At 43.0% G+C, this 14,320-nt stretch overlaps 1 protein-coding gene across 1 annotated transcript in view; it reads right to left on the reverse strand.

Annotated features, from left to right (window-relative positions):
- Positions 1-582: 582 nt before the first annotated feature.
- The window catches only part of FECH (ferrochelatase), a 39,437-nt gene continuing 25,699 nt past the window's right edge, over positions 583-14,320 (reverse strand). The window contains exons 7-11 of the mRNA XM_029060797.2: positions 11,935-12,033; positions 7,178-7,285; positions 2,739-2,903; positions 1,294-1,353; positions 583-871 (exon numbers count right to left, since the gene is read on the reverse strand). Of these exons, the coding sequence (XP_028916630.2) occupies positions 812-871; positions 1,294-1,353; positions 2,739-2,903; positions 7,178-7,285; positions 11,935-12,033 (492 nt within the window). The 3' untranslated portion in view covers positions 583-811. The remainder of the gene's footprint in view (positions 872-1,293; positions 1,354-2,738; positions 2,904-7,177; positions 7,286-11,934; positions 12,034-14,320) is intronic.

Below are 14,320 nucleotides of genomic sequence, written 5' to 3' on the forward strand. Positions count from 1 at the left end.
GAAAGTTGAAATCATTCAATCACCATCATTTGAAATCATGTGTACTGTTGTCCTAATTTTTCCAGGAGAAAATTAAGTATCAGTTCAGTACAATTACTTGCCCTTCATGTATGATGGGCACCACCACAGATTCCTGACTTCACTTATATTCTATATCCAAAACCCCATTCTCTCTTTCAAATAGAAGGAATTTTGTATAAATGCTATTCTAATATTGTGCTTTTCCCAATTTAAAAAAAACCAAGTAGCCAAGAAAATGTAAACAAAGCTGGTCTTCCCTGACCTATATGGGATGATCCCCATTTATATGCTTGCAAAACTTCTGGGTGGCAATTAAAATGATGGTGAGCTTCTTATGAATTACTTTAAATCATCAGAAAGGTCTTTGAAATCCTTCAATATAAACATTATTAATCAGAACAGATTTGCAATTGTACTCACAGTGAAACAGCAGCTTAAGAAAATAAATCCCCACGTCTGGAAGACTCAAATGTAAATATGTTCAGTGCACTAGCATAGAAAAATAAAATTTTCTCTAGAGAGGTTTCAGTGTGTCTCCCTACACGCAAATCAAGCAACTTATTCAAAAGGTCGGTTAATATTTTAATGTAATTTTGTTCCTTTTTTCCGCCCAACATCCTCTTCAAAAATAAGAAATGGTCGTAGCTGGGGGGCTTGTGGCAACACTCCAGGAAGGGCTTGTCCTGCCTAATCCAACTTGGGTTCTTGGCCATGGGTCACAGCTGTTGATTAGTGAAGAAGGATTTTGTCTCCCTGCAGACAGGATTTACACAGAGTGGACAACTCAGAGTTAACTGCTTGGAGCATATTTCATTGGATTGAGATGCGAGTGAACCAAGTCGGCCAGTGCCTGAAAAAGAATGATAAGATGCAAAGATGAGGCGGTAGTTAAAAGTGTGCTTGAACGTGCTTCTTTTTTTCTTGGATCATGGATCACTCAGATGGCGGGATGTTTTTGTTCTACTGCTCATTGTGTTGAAAAGGTTAAAATTAAAGCTTTAGGAAATCCAGAGAAATGAACCTGTCCCCAGCACCTCCAAATAACGTTCTCTGGAAAAGGGGTTTAAAACAAGCCGGAGGTGTGAGAAAGAACATAAGACAAATGGGGATATCTGAAATAAAAAATTTAAGAGGGATTTCGATTTTTATTTTTTGCAATTAATTGGAACTCAAAATGTTTTAATATGTGAGAAAAACCAATATTCTGTTAAGAGTTTCTCAGAGGACTGCTACACGGTATGTTCTACTAAACAACTGTAATGATATAGATACCTTGGAGAACAATGGATTTCCATTAAGAGACTCTGCTCTTCTGATGTTTTCAACTCCACACTGAATCAAATGAGAAAAAAAAAAACAAACCACACATTTTATTATTAGAGAGTCACTGCTACTAAAAACAAAAATACGACCGTCCCTGGTTGCCCTCAAATATTAACATGACTCTGATTTTCGGCTACCTTTCACATGCTGTTTGCTTCAAATTAATCTTAAGTTTTTATTTGCTGTTATTTTTCTGGTTCAGCTTCTGTGTTCCCTTACATGCTTAATTTTCTACCAACGATGACAGTTGCAAATAGCAATGTAGAGGATATGGACTATCAGTAGCACTTGGATAAACTCTTAAATTATTCAATCTATTATTAGGCTTCTGCCCAGTAGGTAAATAAAGTGGAATTCAGATGTACAACTTTAGTAGCATCTAGTCATAATTTTCCTTATTTGTTTTTCATTTTTAAACTCTTCATAGATGAGAGGCAACGTATCTCCAGACCTCATCCTATTTGCAATAAAGAGCCGATTCAGATCTCCTAAATGAGATGTTTGGTCCCGAAATTATTTCTATATCATTGATCTAAATCCTTTGGCTCCTGTTCCTTGCAACTTGAGATATATCGATTCACTCCATGACATTTTTTCTTATATCAGGGAATGGTTATCCAGTCAGTGGATTACGTAGGCCCTTGGCTTCTCCTCCTCCTTCTGCCTGCCTGCCTTTCGGCCATCTTCTCTGAGAGCTGACGAGAAAAACCCCAACTCGTCTGCTCTGCTCTTTGTCAGCAGCTCTGCTAAAAAATGTTTCTAGACAAGGGTATCAAATCTATTAGATTAAAATGAGGGACTGAAGAAATATGGATTGCAATTATTCACACTATCCCTCATCTCCTATTATCAAGGATAATTAACAGTTGTTTATCTTAAATGACAACTCAGTTCAGGGGCTCACATCCACTTTACATTCAGATTTTAAGATTATTTCTTATTTCAATAACTACCTGGATGATATCATCACGGCAACACCTATGTAAGCCCATAAATCACATTTCCCTATTTTGAAAAATACAAAAAAATCTCTGGCACAATGCCCGCACCATTATCAGGTAAAAATCCTTCCTCTGGATGCTAAACTCGTTTGGGGCAGGGAACGTGTTCACCAACTCTGTCATGTCGTACTCTCCCCCAGCGCTTAGTACAGTGCTCTGTATAAGAAAGTGCACAATAAATATAATTGAATGATTCCACTAAATCATTCTTGCTCATCACCCACAGCTGTTAACTCCACTTCTTTAGGACCCATAACATCAACCAGGGAAGAGAAGGAACTATGGTCACTTCATCGCGCTTAGAGAGACAGAATCTGCAGTTGGGATTACGTTTCCTCCCCTAAGTAAAACAATATTACAGTTACTACAGAATGACAGATGCAATCGTTTTACCTCATGTGCTAGAACTTGTGAGTATTCAATATCCAGTTCGTACAGGGTTTCAATGTGGTCACTAGTAAATGCTATAGGAACCAGAAGGATGTTCTTTCTACCCCTCTCACAAAGTCCCTTAATAGTTTCATCAGTCTGTGGACCCAGCCAAGGCATCGGACCAACCTATGTACAAAAAAGAATTTGAAGTCATATAAATCCATTCTGCCTTACTTGCATTAAACAACCAAAAAAAACAAGAAAAAAAACCAAAAACAACAAAAAAACCCTACATTCACAAAAATTCACAAGTTGACCAATAGCTATTCCTGTGCTTGTAATTCTCCTCACTCACTTTTCTTATCCTTTACTTCCTACTTGTTCCCATAGCTCAGTGAGTGTCTTCAGCCTGGTTAAACTCTGGGGTTTCAAGTGGATTTATCGTCCATAAAAGTGATATTTTGACTGAATTCTTTACAGTAAAGAAGACTTTGCCAAGTAGTTTTGTGGCAACCATGAAAAAGCTTCAGAAATTGATCTTTAACCTAGTAAGTTCTAATTCCCAAGTGATTCACAACAAGAAAATCAGTGCTTAGGGAAGCAAATTAGTTCTTTCAGGCCAAGAGTTAATCCATTTCTGTTGTTACATACCAAGTGAGGGATTGGCAACCCCTGATATATGCATTACCCCCGACTGGCACATAGGCTCTGGCTACTGCTCAGCTAACGTTGACCTGAAGATTACAAATTCCCTCTGAAACAGGTTGGAGGGCCAAGGGAAATAAAGCGGCGGCTGCCTCAGTTTCCAGGTTGGGCCGACAAAGATCGGGAGCAGCCGGAACGCAGGCCCGGATTTTCTCCCCGCACTTGGGGCCATGCTCACATATTCCCTGCTCACAAACGGGAGAGTGGCCGATGGCTGCCTGGCACTGGCTCCCTAGCTCACAAGGCACTAAAATGGCACCCAACCCCGATGTGGCCGGTCGACCGCTGGCCCAGGTCACTTGGAGCCATCAGACAAACAGAAGAACGTATCCACTAAGCAACTCCTCAAAAGTGGAGCAAGCAACCTGGCACTTATTCTTTTACCAACGTCCCGCTCCACCTTACTTTCACCCTCACCTCCGACGCAAAAGAGAGCCGCTGACTCCTGCATTACACGGTCTGCTAGTGGTCGGCAAGAGTTAATTTTGCCTTCTGGGAGGACGACTACTAGCAGACTTAGCGAGGCTTTCTGCGGCTCATTGTATCCGTGCATCGTTACTCTTCATAAAGTGAAAAAGCACTTTGTAGCTAACATTTTCAAACATTATTCTCATACACTGCATTATGTAATTATATTTTTAAATTTGTTTTTTAAGATCTTTCAAAGCTCCAATTCGGTCTTGAGAAAGAAATGCAAAAACAGACTTTCTGGAAGGGATAGTTTAATTTCTACTCATCCAACTTTCTTTGACAAAATAAATCTTAAAAAAGTAGCTTCGGCTTAAATTATTTAAAAGCTTTTCCTATGCAGCCTGCATAAGATCGCCCTTCCAAGCAATTTTTAATCTTAAGATGATGGAGTTCTTTTAACAGCATAAGTAATATCCAGTAATATATTACTTGCTTTTAACCCTCTCTTATATAAAATAGAGGAAAAATAAAAATTATCTTGATGATAAACTTCAAGAATAAAAATTATATAAAGCATCTCAAGTTGGAAACAATATTTGATTTGCAGAGACATACATCAACCTGTTTCAGTATGAAATCCATTCCTTTCGTAGTTCGATCTTTCGGGAAGGCTTGTCACACTAAGACAAGTGAGGCACAAAGGGTGTGTCTGCATCTTTTAACCATGATTTGCAGTTTTAGGTGGGAGTTTAACCAAGTTTGACTAGGTGACCAAAAATACATAGTGAATACGTCTGGAATTCACATGCCCAGCTAAAAATTTTGACCTAAAGCAGAACTAAAGTCAGGTTTCTTCCAAGAAGCCCTTCCTAACCACTCATTTCTCCACCCTATTTGCCCTCCCTTCTGTGCCGTCTATGAACTTGGCTTTGTACCTCTTAGCATTTTGTTACTCATCCGAGCCCCACAGCACTAACACTCTGCTGCTTCTCCTATTTGCTATTTATTTTAATGACTATTCACTCCCCCACCCCCAGACCGCAAGCCTTTTGAGGACAGGGGTCATGTTTATCAACTCTACTATACAGCACTCTCAATGATATTTACTGATTCTTACTGTGTGTAGAGCATTGTACTAAACATTTGGGAGTACAATATAACGGAGTTGGCAGAGCGTTCCCTGCCCACAAGCTAGAAAGGAGCTTGCAGTCTACAGACTGTAAAGCACTATAGTGTTCTCCCAAGTGTTTAGTGCAGTACTCTGCACCGAGTAAGTGCTTGATTAAGACCATTAATTGATTTATAGACAAGTCCAAAGGAATATTTCAAGAAGTAAAATGGTCACTTTCAAGTCCTAATTAAGGAATAGTTAGTAGTAATGCTGCAAATGCCACTGGAAGAAGAGTGAAGCACCTCACTTATCCTTCCCCTTTTCCCCTCTCCCCAAGATACACATCCAATACAAGGCAGGCTGAGGAGATTGAGTCAGTCGGGATCACCCTTGCCTTCGGCACTCTAATGAACGGGAATGGAAGTTAAGGGTGGAACAGTACTAGAGAAGCAGCGTGGCTCAGTGGAAAGAGCATGGGCTTTGGAGTCAGAGGTCATGAGTTCGAATCCCAGCTCAGCTGTGTGACTGTGGGCAAGTCACAACTTCTCTGGGCCTCAGTTACCTCATCTGTAAAATGGGGATTAAGATTGTGAGCCCCATGTGGGACAACCTGATTCCCCCGTGTCTCCCCCAGCACCTAGAACAGTGCTCTGCACATAGTAAGCGCTTAACAAATACCAACATTATTACTATTATTATTATGCAACGGAGCACCAGAAAAACAATAAAGTGGCGGGTCGTCTACTCTGACTGGAATTGTTCCAAAGTAAACGCACTTGGGTTTGTTTATTTTTTGGACACAAGCCGCCTGGACTGGGGTCTCCACAGCAGGCGGGCTGCCCCTCACTGACATACGCTCCAAGGAGTCGTGGTGCAGGGCAGGGCTGCCGGTGGCCAGTCGGCCGATCGGCATTGTCGCCGGGTCCCGGCGAGGCTCGGGGGCTCCTCCGCGGTGAAGATGGAGGAAAGCAGGCCCACGATCCTGCTGCCCTGCCTCTTTCTCCAGTAAGATGTGCCCTCTGGCCCAGCTGGGGACCTGTGGGACGGAGGGGAGCGCTGCAGGGGGAGCTGGAGTTTTGCCCGGCGGTGGCTTGGAATGTCCTATTCCAGCCCCCTATTCCCCACCCTCATGCAATACCCCTCCAACTAGGAAGACTAGGCATTAAAACTGTCATGGCCCCTCTGCCCACTCTGTTATGAGTCCAGTTGTACCTTCATCCCTGTTTAGGAGATGCAAAGGCCACTCCAGGGTTCGAGGCCACGCTCAGTGAAGACGACTGGGCTAAACTCTAGAACTAAACCGGGTGTCGGATTGGTGATTTGGGAGGTATTTCATTCCATCATATAATGGAGGATAACTACTACAGTCACCTAACAGTCAGAATAATAATAATAATGTTGGTATTTGTTAAGCGCTTACTATGTGCAGAGCACTGTTCTAAGTGCTGGGGTAGATACAGGGTCATCAGGTTGTCCCACGTGAGGCTCACAGTTAATCCCCATTTTACAGGTGCGGTAACTGAGGCACAGAGAAGTTAAATGACTTGCCCACAGTCACGTAGCTGACAGGTGGCAGAGGTGGGAATAGAAACCCTGACCTCTGACTCCCAGGCCCGGGGCTCTTTCCACTGAGCCACGCTGCTTTCTAAGCAGCGTGGCCTCGTGGATAGAGCATGGGCTTGGAAGTCAGAAGGATCTGGGCTCTAATTCTGGCTCTGCCACTTGTCTCTTGTGTGATCTTCGGCAACTCATTTCACTTCTCTGTGCCTCAGTTACCTCAACGGTACTACGGGGATGAAAACTTTGAGCCCCACGAGGGACATGGACTAGGTCCAACCTATCTTGTATTTTCCCAGCACTTAATACAGTACCTGGCACAGAGTAAGCACTTAAATACCATTAAAAACCAGCAACAACAAGAACAAAAAAAAAACCACAATCAAGAAACTGCAGAACCCAGGTTTCAACTTCAGGCACATGAAACCGTTTATTTGTACTTGCCCAAGTGCTTAATACAGTGCTCTGCTCACTGTAAGCACTCAATAAAAAACCACTAACTGATTTAAAAAGAGCAAATAAGCACCCAAAATAAAGTAGAACAGGTCTCTCCCCCAGCCACCAGAACAAAAACCCCCACATCAAAGAAGAAAGATAATTAAGAGAGCAATGGCTTTAAGGACTGTATCCAAAATGGCTGGATTTCCAACATGCAGCAATTGTACTGAGCGCATACCTTTGACTGCCAAACAAGTCTGTAAGCATTGGAGTAACCCAAATTCTCCATTACTCTTTGAACTGTAGCTCCCACCTCTTGAGGATATGGATCACCTCGATTCACTACCTGTGACAGAGAAACATCACAATTTAAGTCTCTACCAATCAATCAGTCACATTTACTGAGCACTTTCGGTGTGCAGAGGACAGTATTAAGTGCTTGGGAGAGTATCACAAACTCGAGTTGGTAGAAACATTTCCTGTCCACAGCAAGTTTACAGTCCCGAGGGGGAGAGAGACATTAATAGAAATAAATTACAGATATGTACATAGGTGCTGTGGGGCTGAGGGGTAAAAGGCGCAAATCCAAGTCCAAAGGCGATGCAGAAGGGAGTGTGAGAAGTAGGAACACGGGATTAGTTGGGGGAAAGGCCGCTTGGAAGAGATGTGCTTTTAAAAAGGCTAATTTCTTGACCCATCTGAAGATGTTCAAACAGTACTTTCATGAATGAATAGCAAACAATGCACAATGGAGGGGGATGCCTTGCTCTTTCCCACCTGAGATAAAATTTGTGTTTCTTAACAGCTGGGACCAGACCATTCCCATCCCCTCAGCACTGTACTCGTCCGCTCAACTGTATATATTTTCATTACCCTATTTATTTTGTTAATGAAATGTACATCGCCTTGATTCTATTTAGTTGCCATTGTTTTTACGAGATGTTCTTCCCCTTGACTTTGTTTATTGCCATTGTTCTTGTCTGTCCGTCTCCCCCGATTAGACTGTAAGCCCGTCAAACGGCAGGGACTGTCTCTATCTATTGCCGACTTGTTCATTCCAAGCGCTTAGTACAGTGCTCTGCACATAGTAAGCGCTCAATAAATACTATTGAATGAACGTACTGAAAACTAAGAAGCTACCCTCCTTCCTTAAAAACAAATTCCAGACCTGATAACTTTGGAAGGCAAGCCAAGTTTTCAAGGGATTTACAGCTCATCTACAAAGATGGACTACTGAGTGAACCTGCACCTGCAGCATTAACAGTAGTGCTTCAAGCACAAATGCAGATCATTTTTGAATTTCTCCAGAAACTTGTTTTACATAGAGCAAAAAGGTTAATGGATCCCAGGAAGGGGAGATGGGTCCCTAGGGTCCCCTGAAAACCACCAGTGCGATCGTACTAGTTGAACAGATGTAGCTTCTCACATATGTCTTGTTTCCTCCCATTAAGAGTGACACGGAGATGAATCCTGTCCAAACAAACAGTTCTGTGGCTAAGTTTGTCTTAGGCTCTGTACAGTGCAGGACAAGCTGATTGGAAGGATTAATAAGGTGCAACGATTATACGAATGCCATTTTCAGGAAATTCCTCCTAAGGTGGAATGGGGGTTAATTGTCACATAGATAATTAGGGGATATTATGCCTGTTGTGGGTGAAACTTAAATTCAAAGGAAAACTGCAATTAAAAAAAAGGAATCAACCACCCAACCATCCTGGTTCTACCACTCCTCAGTAGTCACATTTATCCTTTCCATGTATATATATATATAAAACATTGCTAATAAATTTACTTATGCTTATTGATTCCAATTGAGCTCACGCCTTCAACTAATTGCATGGGCAGAGATTCTGACTTGGAATTCTTTAAACACCTACAGCACTTCTTTGAACATAGCAGGAGCTTGGTAAAATGTGTGGTTGCTAATTCTATCTCCTGCTGCTTACAGCGCAGCCCTGATTTACATACTGTGAAAGGAGGAATTGATAACAGCATTTCAAAAAAAATCACAGCTAAGTCTGGTTTGCTTGAAAAATGTTGAGTTGGTGGAGGCAAAGCTGGAGTATGTTAAGTCCACACTCCCTCCTGAACTGGGCCCCTATCAAGCCATATCTGAAGTATTCTAGGACCACCCAGGCTGTCCGGAGGAAAAGTGGATAAAGAAAAGCTTAAAATACTCTTTTGGTTAAGGCAACTTGTAGACCACAAGATTCCCGGAGTGGGTTTTCCCGGAGTGGGTTTAGAGGCACGAATACTGGTGGGTCCCTTCATTCATTTAATCGTATTTATTGAGCGCTTATCCTGTGCAGAATACCGTATTGAGCATTCGGGAAAGTACAATACAACAATAAACAGTCGCATTCCCTGCCCACAGTGAGCTTAATCACTCCCATCCGCGCCACCGTGCAGCCCAGTGGGTCAGTCATCCCTTGCTTGTCTGGCACGGTCATCCATCCCCGCTTCTCCTGGCCCGGCCCGGCCTGGTCATCCTCTTCACTCTCCTGGCCTGGCCCAGTCTGTCATCCATCCCCCATTCTCCTGGTCCACCCTGGCCTGGTCATCTTAGGCTCTCCTGGTCTGACCCAGTCGGTCATCCATCCCCTGCTCAACTGGCCTGGCCTCGTCAACCATCCCCCACTCTCCTGGCCTGGCCCAACATGATCATCCTCAGCTCTCCTGGCCAGCCCAGTCGGTCATCCCCACCTCACCTGCCCCGACCCTGTCAGCCATACCCCGCTCTAATGGCCTGGCCATCCTTCGGTCTCCTGGCCCAGCCACGTAGGTCATCTCCCCATCGCCAGGCCCGTCAGGCGTCCCCTGCTCGACTAGCCTTGCCTGCCCTGTCATCCACCCTGCCGCTGTCCTGTCCTGTCCCGGCAGAACTGCCCGGCCTGCCGCCCTGGCCCCGGGCCCTGGCGTCTGCGTCAGCGGTGGGGGGGCAGATACACATACACACACACACACACACACACACAAATGCACGTATACTGAATACTATAGCTGCACCTAAGCAATCCAAATGCCATAAGCATGAGTTTGATCTAGGTGTCAGGTCTGTTCTAACTAGAATGGAAACTTGGGTAGAATATCCACTGGAAAAAAAAATGTTTCAACCCAGAGATAACTCCCAGAGAGAGTCATATGGAAGAAACGACTCCGTTTCTCCCGGCCACAAAACGACAAGGTGGTAGACACCTCTCTGGGAGAATTAAAAGGAGGAAAATGAGACAGGAAGATGAGAAATAGGAGGCAGAGCACCCGATGTCAGAGTTCTTTTGGACATTTCAAAAGCTGTACTGACCAAGCTTCAGACGCCTCTCCTCATGGGGTGTTGTAAGGTGGAGAAAGTGGGGAGAGAGGCCTAACCTTCCCTCCCGAAGACATTAGAGCCTGATGAGAGACAGAATTCTGCACTGAAGACCACTAGATGGAGGTACAGACCAGGAAGAAGCATCCATCAGTTTTGGTCATAAAAAAGAAAATCAGGCAGGGACCTAGAATTTGGAGATATTTTATTCTTAGTCTTAATAAAAGAGTTACACTTTACCTTTCAGGCATAAGCATCCACGCTTGGATTCCAATTACTTTGCCGTGAATGAATATTCAGGTTCCTTTCTCTTGTTATTCCAAACAAATACGTGTATGTTAAAAAAAAAAATACATCTCCCTCTTCATTGTTTTTAGTTCTATCTGCTGGGCTACTCTGCTTCTTCCAGGGCCACCGGTGATGTAGAAAACCTCCTCTGCTTCTTGTATCTGATGGCTATTCTATCTGCTTGGCTTCTTTCCAAAAACGATACAGTGACCAATTGTTTTCTGGCATAGTGACTAAACGTATACTTTGCTTAAAAAAAAAAATAGATATTTTTAAAAAATCATCTGTAGTGCACCCCGGATGGATTTATTTTTTTAGCTAGCCTCAAAGTTCTCTCTCAGCCCTAGCCACACCTATTAATGTAATAGCAATGCCATGCTTAGTAGTTATGAGCATTACAAATACATAAGACTTTATTTGCCTCCTTCTCTGACTAGCTAGGCTAACTCCAGCTATTTCCCCGAGTCAGTATTACCCTGAATTTATCGGCGAGAAAGGGAGAGAAAGACAAAGTATTGCCTTCCATGCAAGGCAAAGTAGAGAAATGAAGATCGTCAACTAACTGAGCCATGAAAAATACGTGAACTGCCTCTTATTGTATGAAATGTGCTTACCAAATTTTTACATTCTTTCACATGTATTCATTATTTGATCTCCAAAGATAGTCTATCCAGTCCAACTGCTGTAGCAGATGCTGGCGCTGAAAAAATGGAACCCACTTTCTTTTCAATCATCAGTTGGCATCTCCAGCATTTAAATGAGGGAAACAAGAGAGGTTATGACAAGGCAGGAACCAATTAGAGTACAACCTCATAGTTCCTTCTTGTACAGAACGCTGAGCGCCTTACCTAAATGTGATTCCCTATTTATAGAACAAAGAAAAAACTCAAATGGCTTTGTGGGCATCAAATGACCGCTACAAACCTTTTAAAGGTAAACGAATGAGAAACGAACAGCTTAGTCTGAGTCCCCTTCGCAATTTAGATCAGCCAAAACGCAGCAGCTGACAGCCTCTGGATTCAAGCTTGAGAGTACTGCCTGGATGAGCACGTTCTCTCTTGCTCTCAACAAAATATTACGGGCTTTGGAATTTACTCCTTTTGACAATCAAGAGTGGGAGTCCTCTTGATTCAGATGACAGGGCACCTTGGTACTCAGACATGTCCTGAGTGGGAATAAACCAAGATAATCACTGAATTTGAAAGGGAGTCTTAATCCTACCTTGGCGACAGCTGAGACCATTTTATGTTTAAATGTTCTTCCTTTGTATGCGCACTGTCCTTATGTAGGCCAATTTCTAAGTGTATAAAACCGGCCCCACTCAGAGTGCTTGTCCCAAGGAATTTACAAGCTAATGGATACATTTCCCATGGTCTTCAATTATATTTCTGATTACTTACCGACATTGGCAGTGAGTGTGCGGAAAAAAGAATGACAACTTCTTCTCTCTTCTCAGGTGGAAACTGGTCCAGTTCTTTCCGAATGTGGTCCACAAAGCACTGGGTGAAGAATTTTGAAAGGGATTAAGTGGGGAGAGAGAAAGACAAAGGAAGCAAATATTCCAAACAAGAGATACACAAAATCGTCTCAGAGCACTACTCAGCGGAAAAATGTTCACTTTTTGATTACAAAAAGGTATAGTCTTTCCTGCTTTAGTCCACCATAAAAATAGACAGCAATCGTTTCAGGGGCCTGGGGAATTTGATGGGAAACTTCTAAAGCTTGCTAATGGCCCACTGCAAAACCGTACGCTCTGCGCCTGCTTCCCCTAGGGAGCTGGAGGGCACATTTCCAGATGGAGAGGAAACACAGATGGGGAGGAGAGGCTGTTTTCAACCCTCCCAATTGCTCCGTTAGCAGGAAAACAGCTTACGAGGTCTTTCCGAATCTCCCTTAGTTTGGCTTTCTGGTATACCACATTAAAATAGAATACATTAGATGGAAATAAAGGAAAAACTACAACGTTTAAAGCTAGAGCTCCGCGATATTTCCTGAGAGTACCACATACATCATCGGTTCTTATGCAGAGTTAAAAAGAAAGTAGAAAACACAGTCCCTGCCCTTCGATTGCTCATGGTCAGGCAAGATGTTACAAGTAGAGAAAAGTACACGCAACTCCAAATACCAGAAGCAAATAAAAGGACATAATTATAACAGTAAATATAGGCACAGTCATGTTAGACAACTATCAGTGATTGGAGTCTGGTAAGATATGTCTGGAAAGTCTTTATAAGAAGAGTATTTAGCGGAGGTTTGATTAAGGGCAGAGAATATGGTTTGCAGAAAAGAGGGGAGAGTGGATGCAGAATGTACAATGATGCACTGAAATAAGGAAACGTAGGCTTGGGGAGAAAGTGACTTACAAAATAACTAGAAGAATTACCCACGTTTTGCTTGGTGTACATATACAGACCCACCCTCATCGACCCTGCTTCTTTCATCTGCTGCCAAACCCATTTTCACCCTCTGACAGCAGCAGACGTCCTTAGGCAGGACCAGAACAGGAGCAGAGGCCGGAGACAAGTAAGAAAACTAAAGCTGCTGCTTCTCTGGAGTTCTTTTAGGGCTGCCTGGCATGCAGCCCTAGGAGCTGGCAGAGGGGAGAACTCGGGGGAATTAGCAGTTTTAATTCCTCTACTTACTTTCCCTGCTACTGCTATTTCTTGCAGAGCTCCTGGCTACCGGAGCTGAAAATTGGAGGAGAGGCTGAAGCTTGTAGAAGTTGCCTGGTGAGCCCGAAGGAAAAGACCACCAATTGGCTTCCCATGGCAAAGAAGAGAGCAAGAACTCCCCTCCACACCCGACAGTCCCCAGAGGTATTTATCCCGAGTCAGAAGGCCTCGCCCAAGTTATAAGGCATGTTCCCTACCGGGTTGCATCTTCCCCAAAACATGCATATTGTGCAACACTGCAATTCTAGGGCGAGGGGAGAGTCCAAGATAATCGCATATCTATATCCAGTTCCCCTACAACATGGAAGCTGCAATCAATCAATCAACTGTATTTATAGAACATTTACTGTGCTCAGCACACTTTACTAAGCACTTGGAGATTACAATAAATAAGGATTGTAAAGATGTTTCCTGTCCACAAGTACCTTACAGTCTAGAGGAAGAAGACATTATAAATTATGGATAGCAATCGATAGTTACTGAGCACTTACATGTACAAAGCCCTGTGCTAAGTGTTTGGGAGTGTTCAATATAACAGAGTTGGTAGATATGCTGATACGTACGTGACATATCTGCATATGTACATAAGTGCGCTGAGGGTGAGGTGAACATCAAGTGCTTAAACAGTACAGATCCAAATGTGTTGATAGCACGGAAAGGATGGGGAGTAGGGGAAATAGAGGCTTAGTCAGGGAAGGCCTCTGGGAGGAGATGTGATTTTTTCTTGAGCACTTCTTGTGTGTAAAACACTGTGCTAAGTGCTTGGCTTGTGTAGTTGGGCAAGCGGGCCCTAATGCCTTAAACTGTACAAGCCAAAATGGGTATGAAAACCATGCACCACACCAAAGTGAATGCGTAATACTATCTTGTAATAGTTATTTTTAAAAAAGCCACCCTTAGAATCTGTGTATTTTATTACTGGTCACATGTATGTACAATTTTATATTTATTTGAATATTTAATTATTCAGCTATTTCAACCTGACATATTTGTACTGCCTCCTGTTACATCCTTATTTTTTCTCTTTTTCTTATCGGTACATAGTTTTTGTCTGCCTCCCCTGTTAGGCGCTAAGTTCCTTGAGGACAGGGAGAATATACCTTGCTTCTCTCCC

The sequence above is a fragment of the Ornithorhynchus anatinus genome, chromosome 3 (assembly GCF_004115215.2).
Source record: "Ornithorhynchus anatinus isolate Pmale09 chromosome 3, mOrnAna1.pri.v4, whole genome shotgun sequence".
In the NCBI taxonomy this organism is placed as follows: domain Eukaryota; kingdom Metazoa; phylum Chordata; class Mammalia; order Monotremata; family Ornithorhynchidae; genus Ornithorhynchus; species Ornithorhynchus anatinus.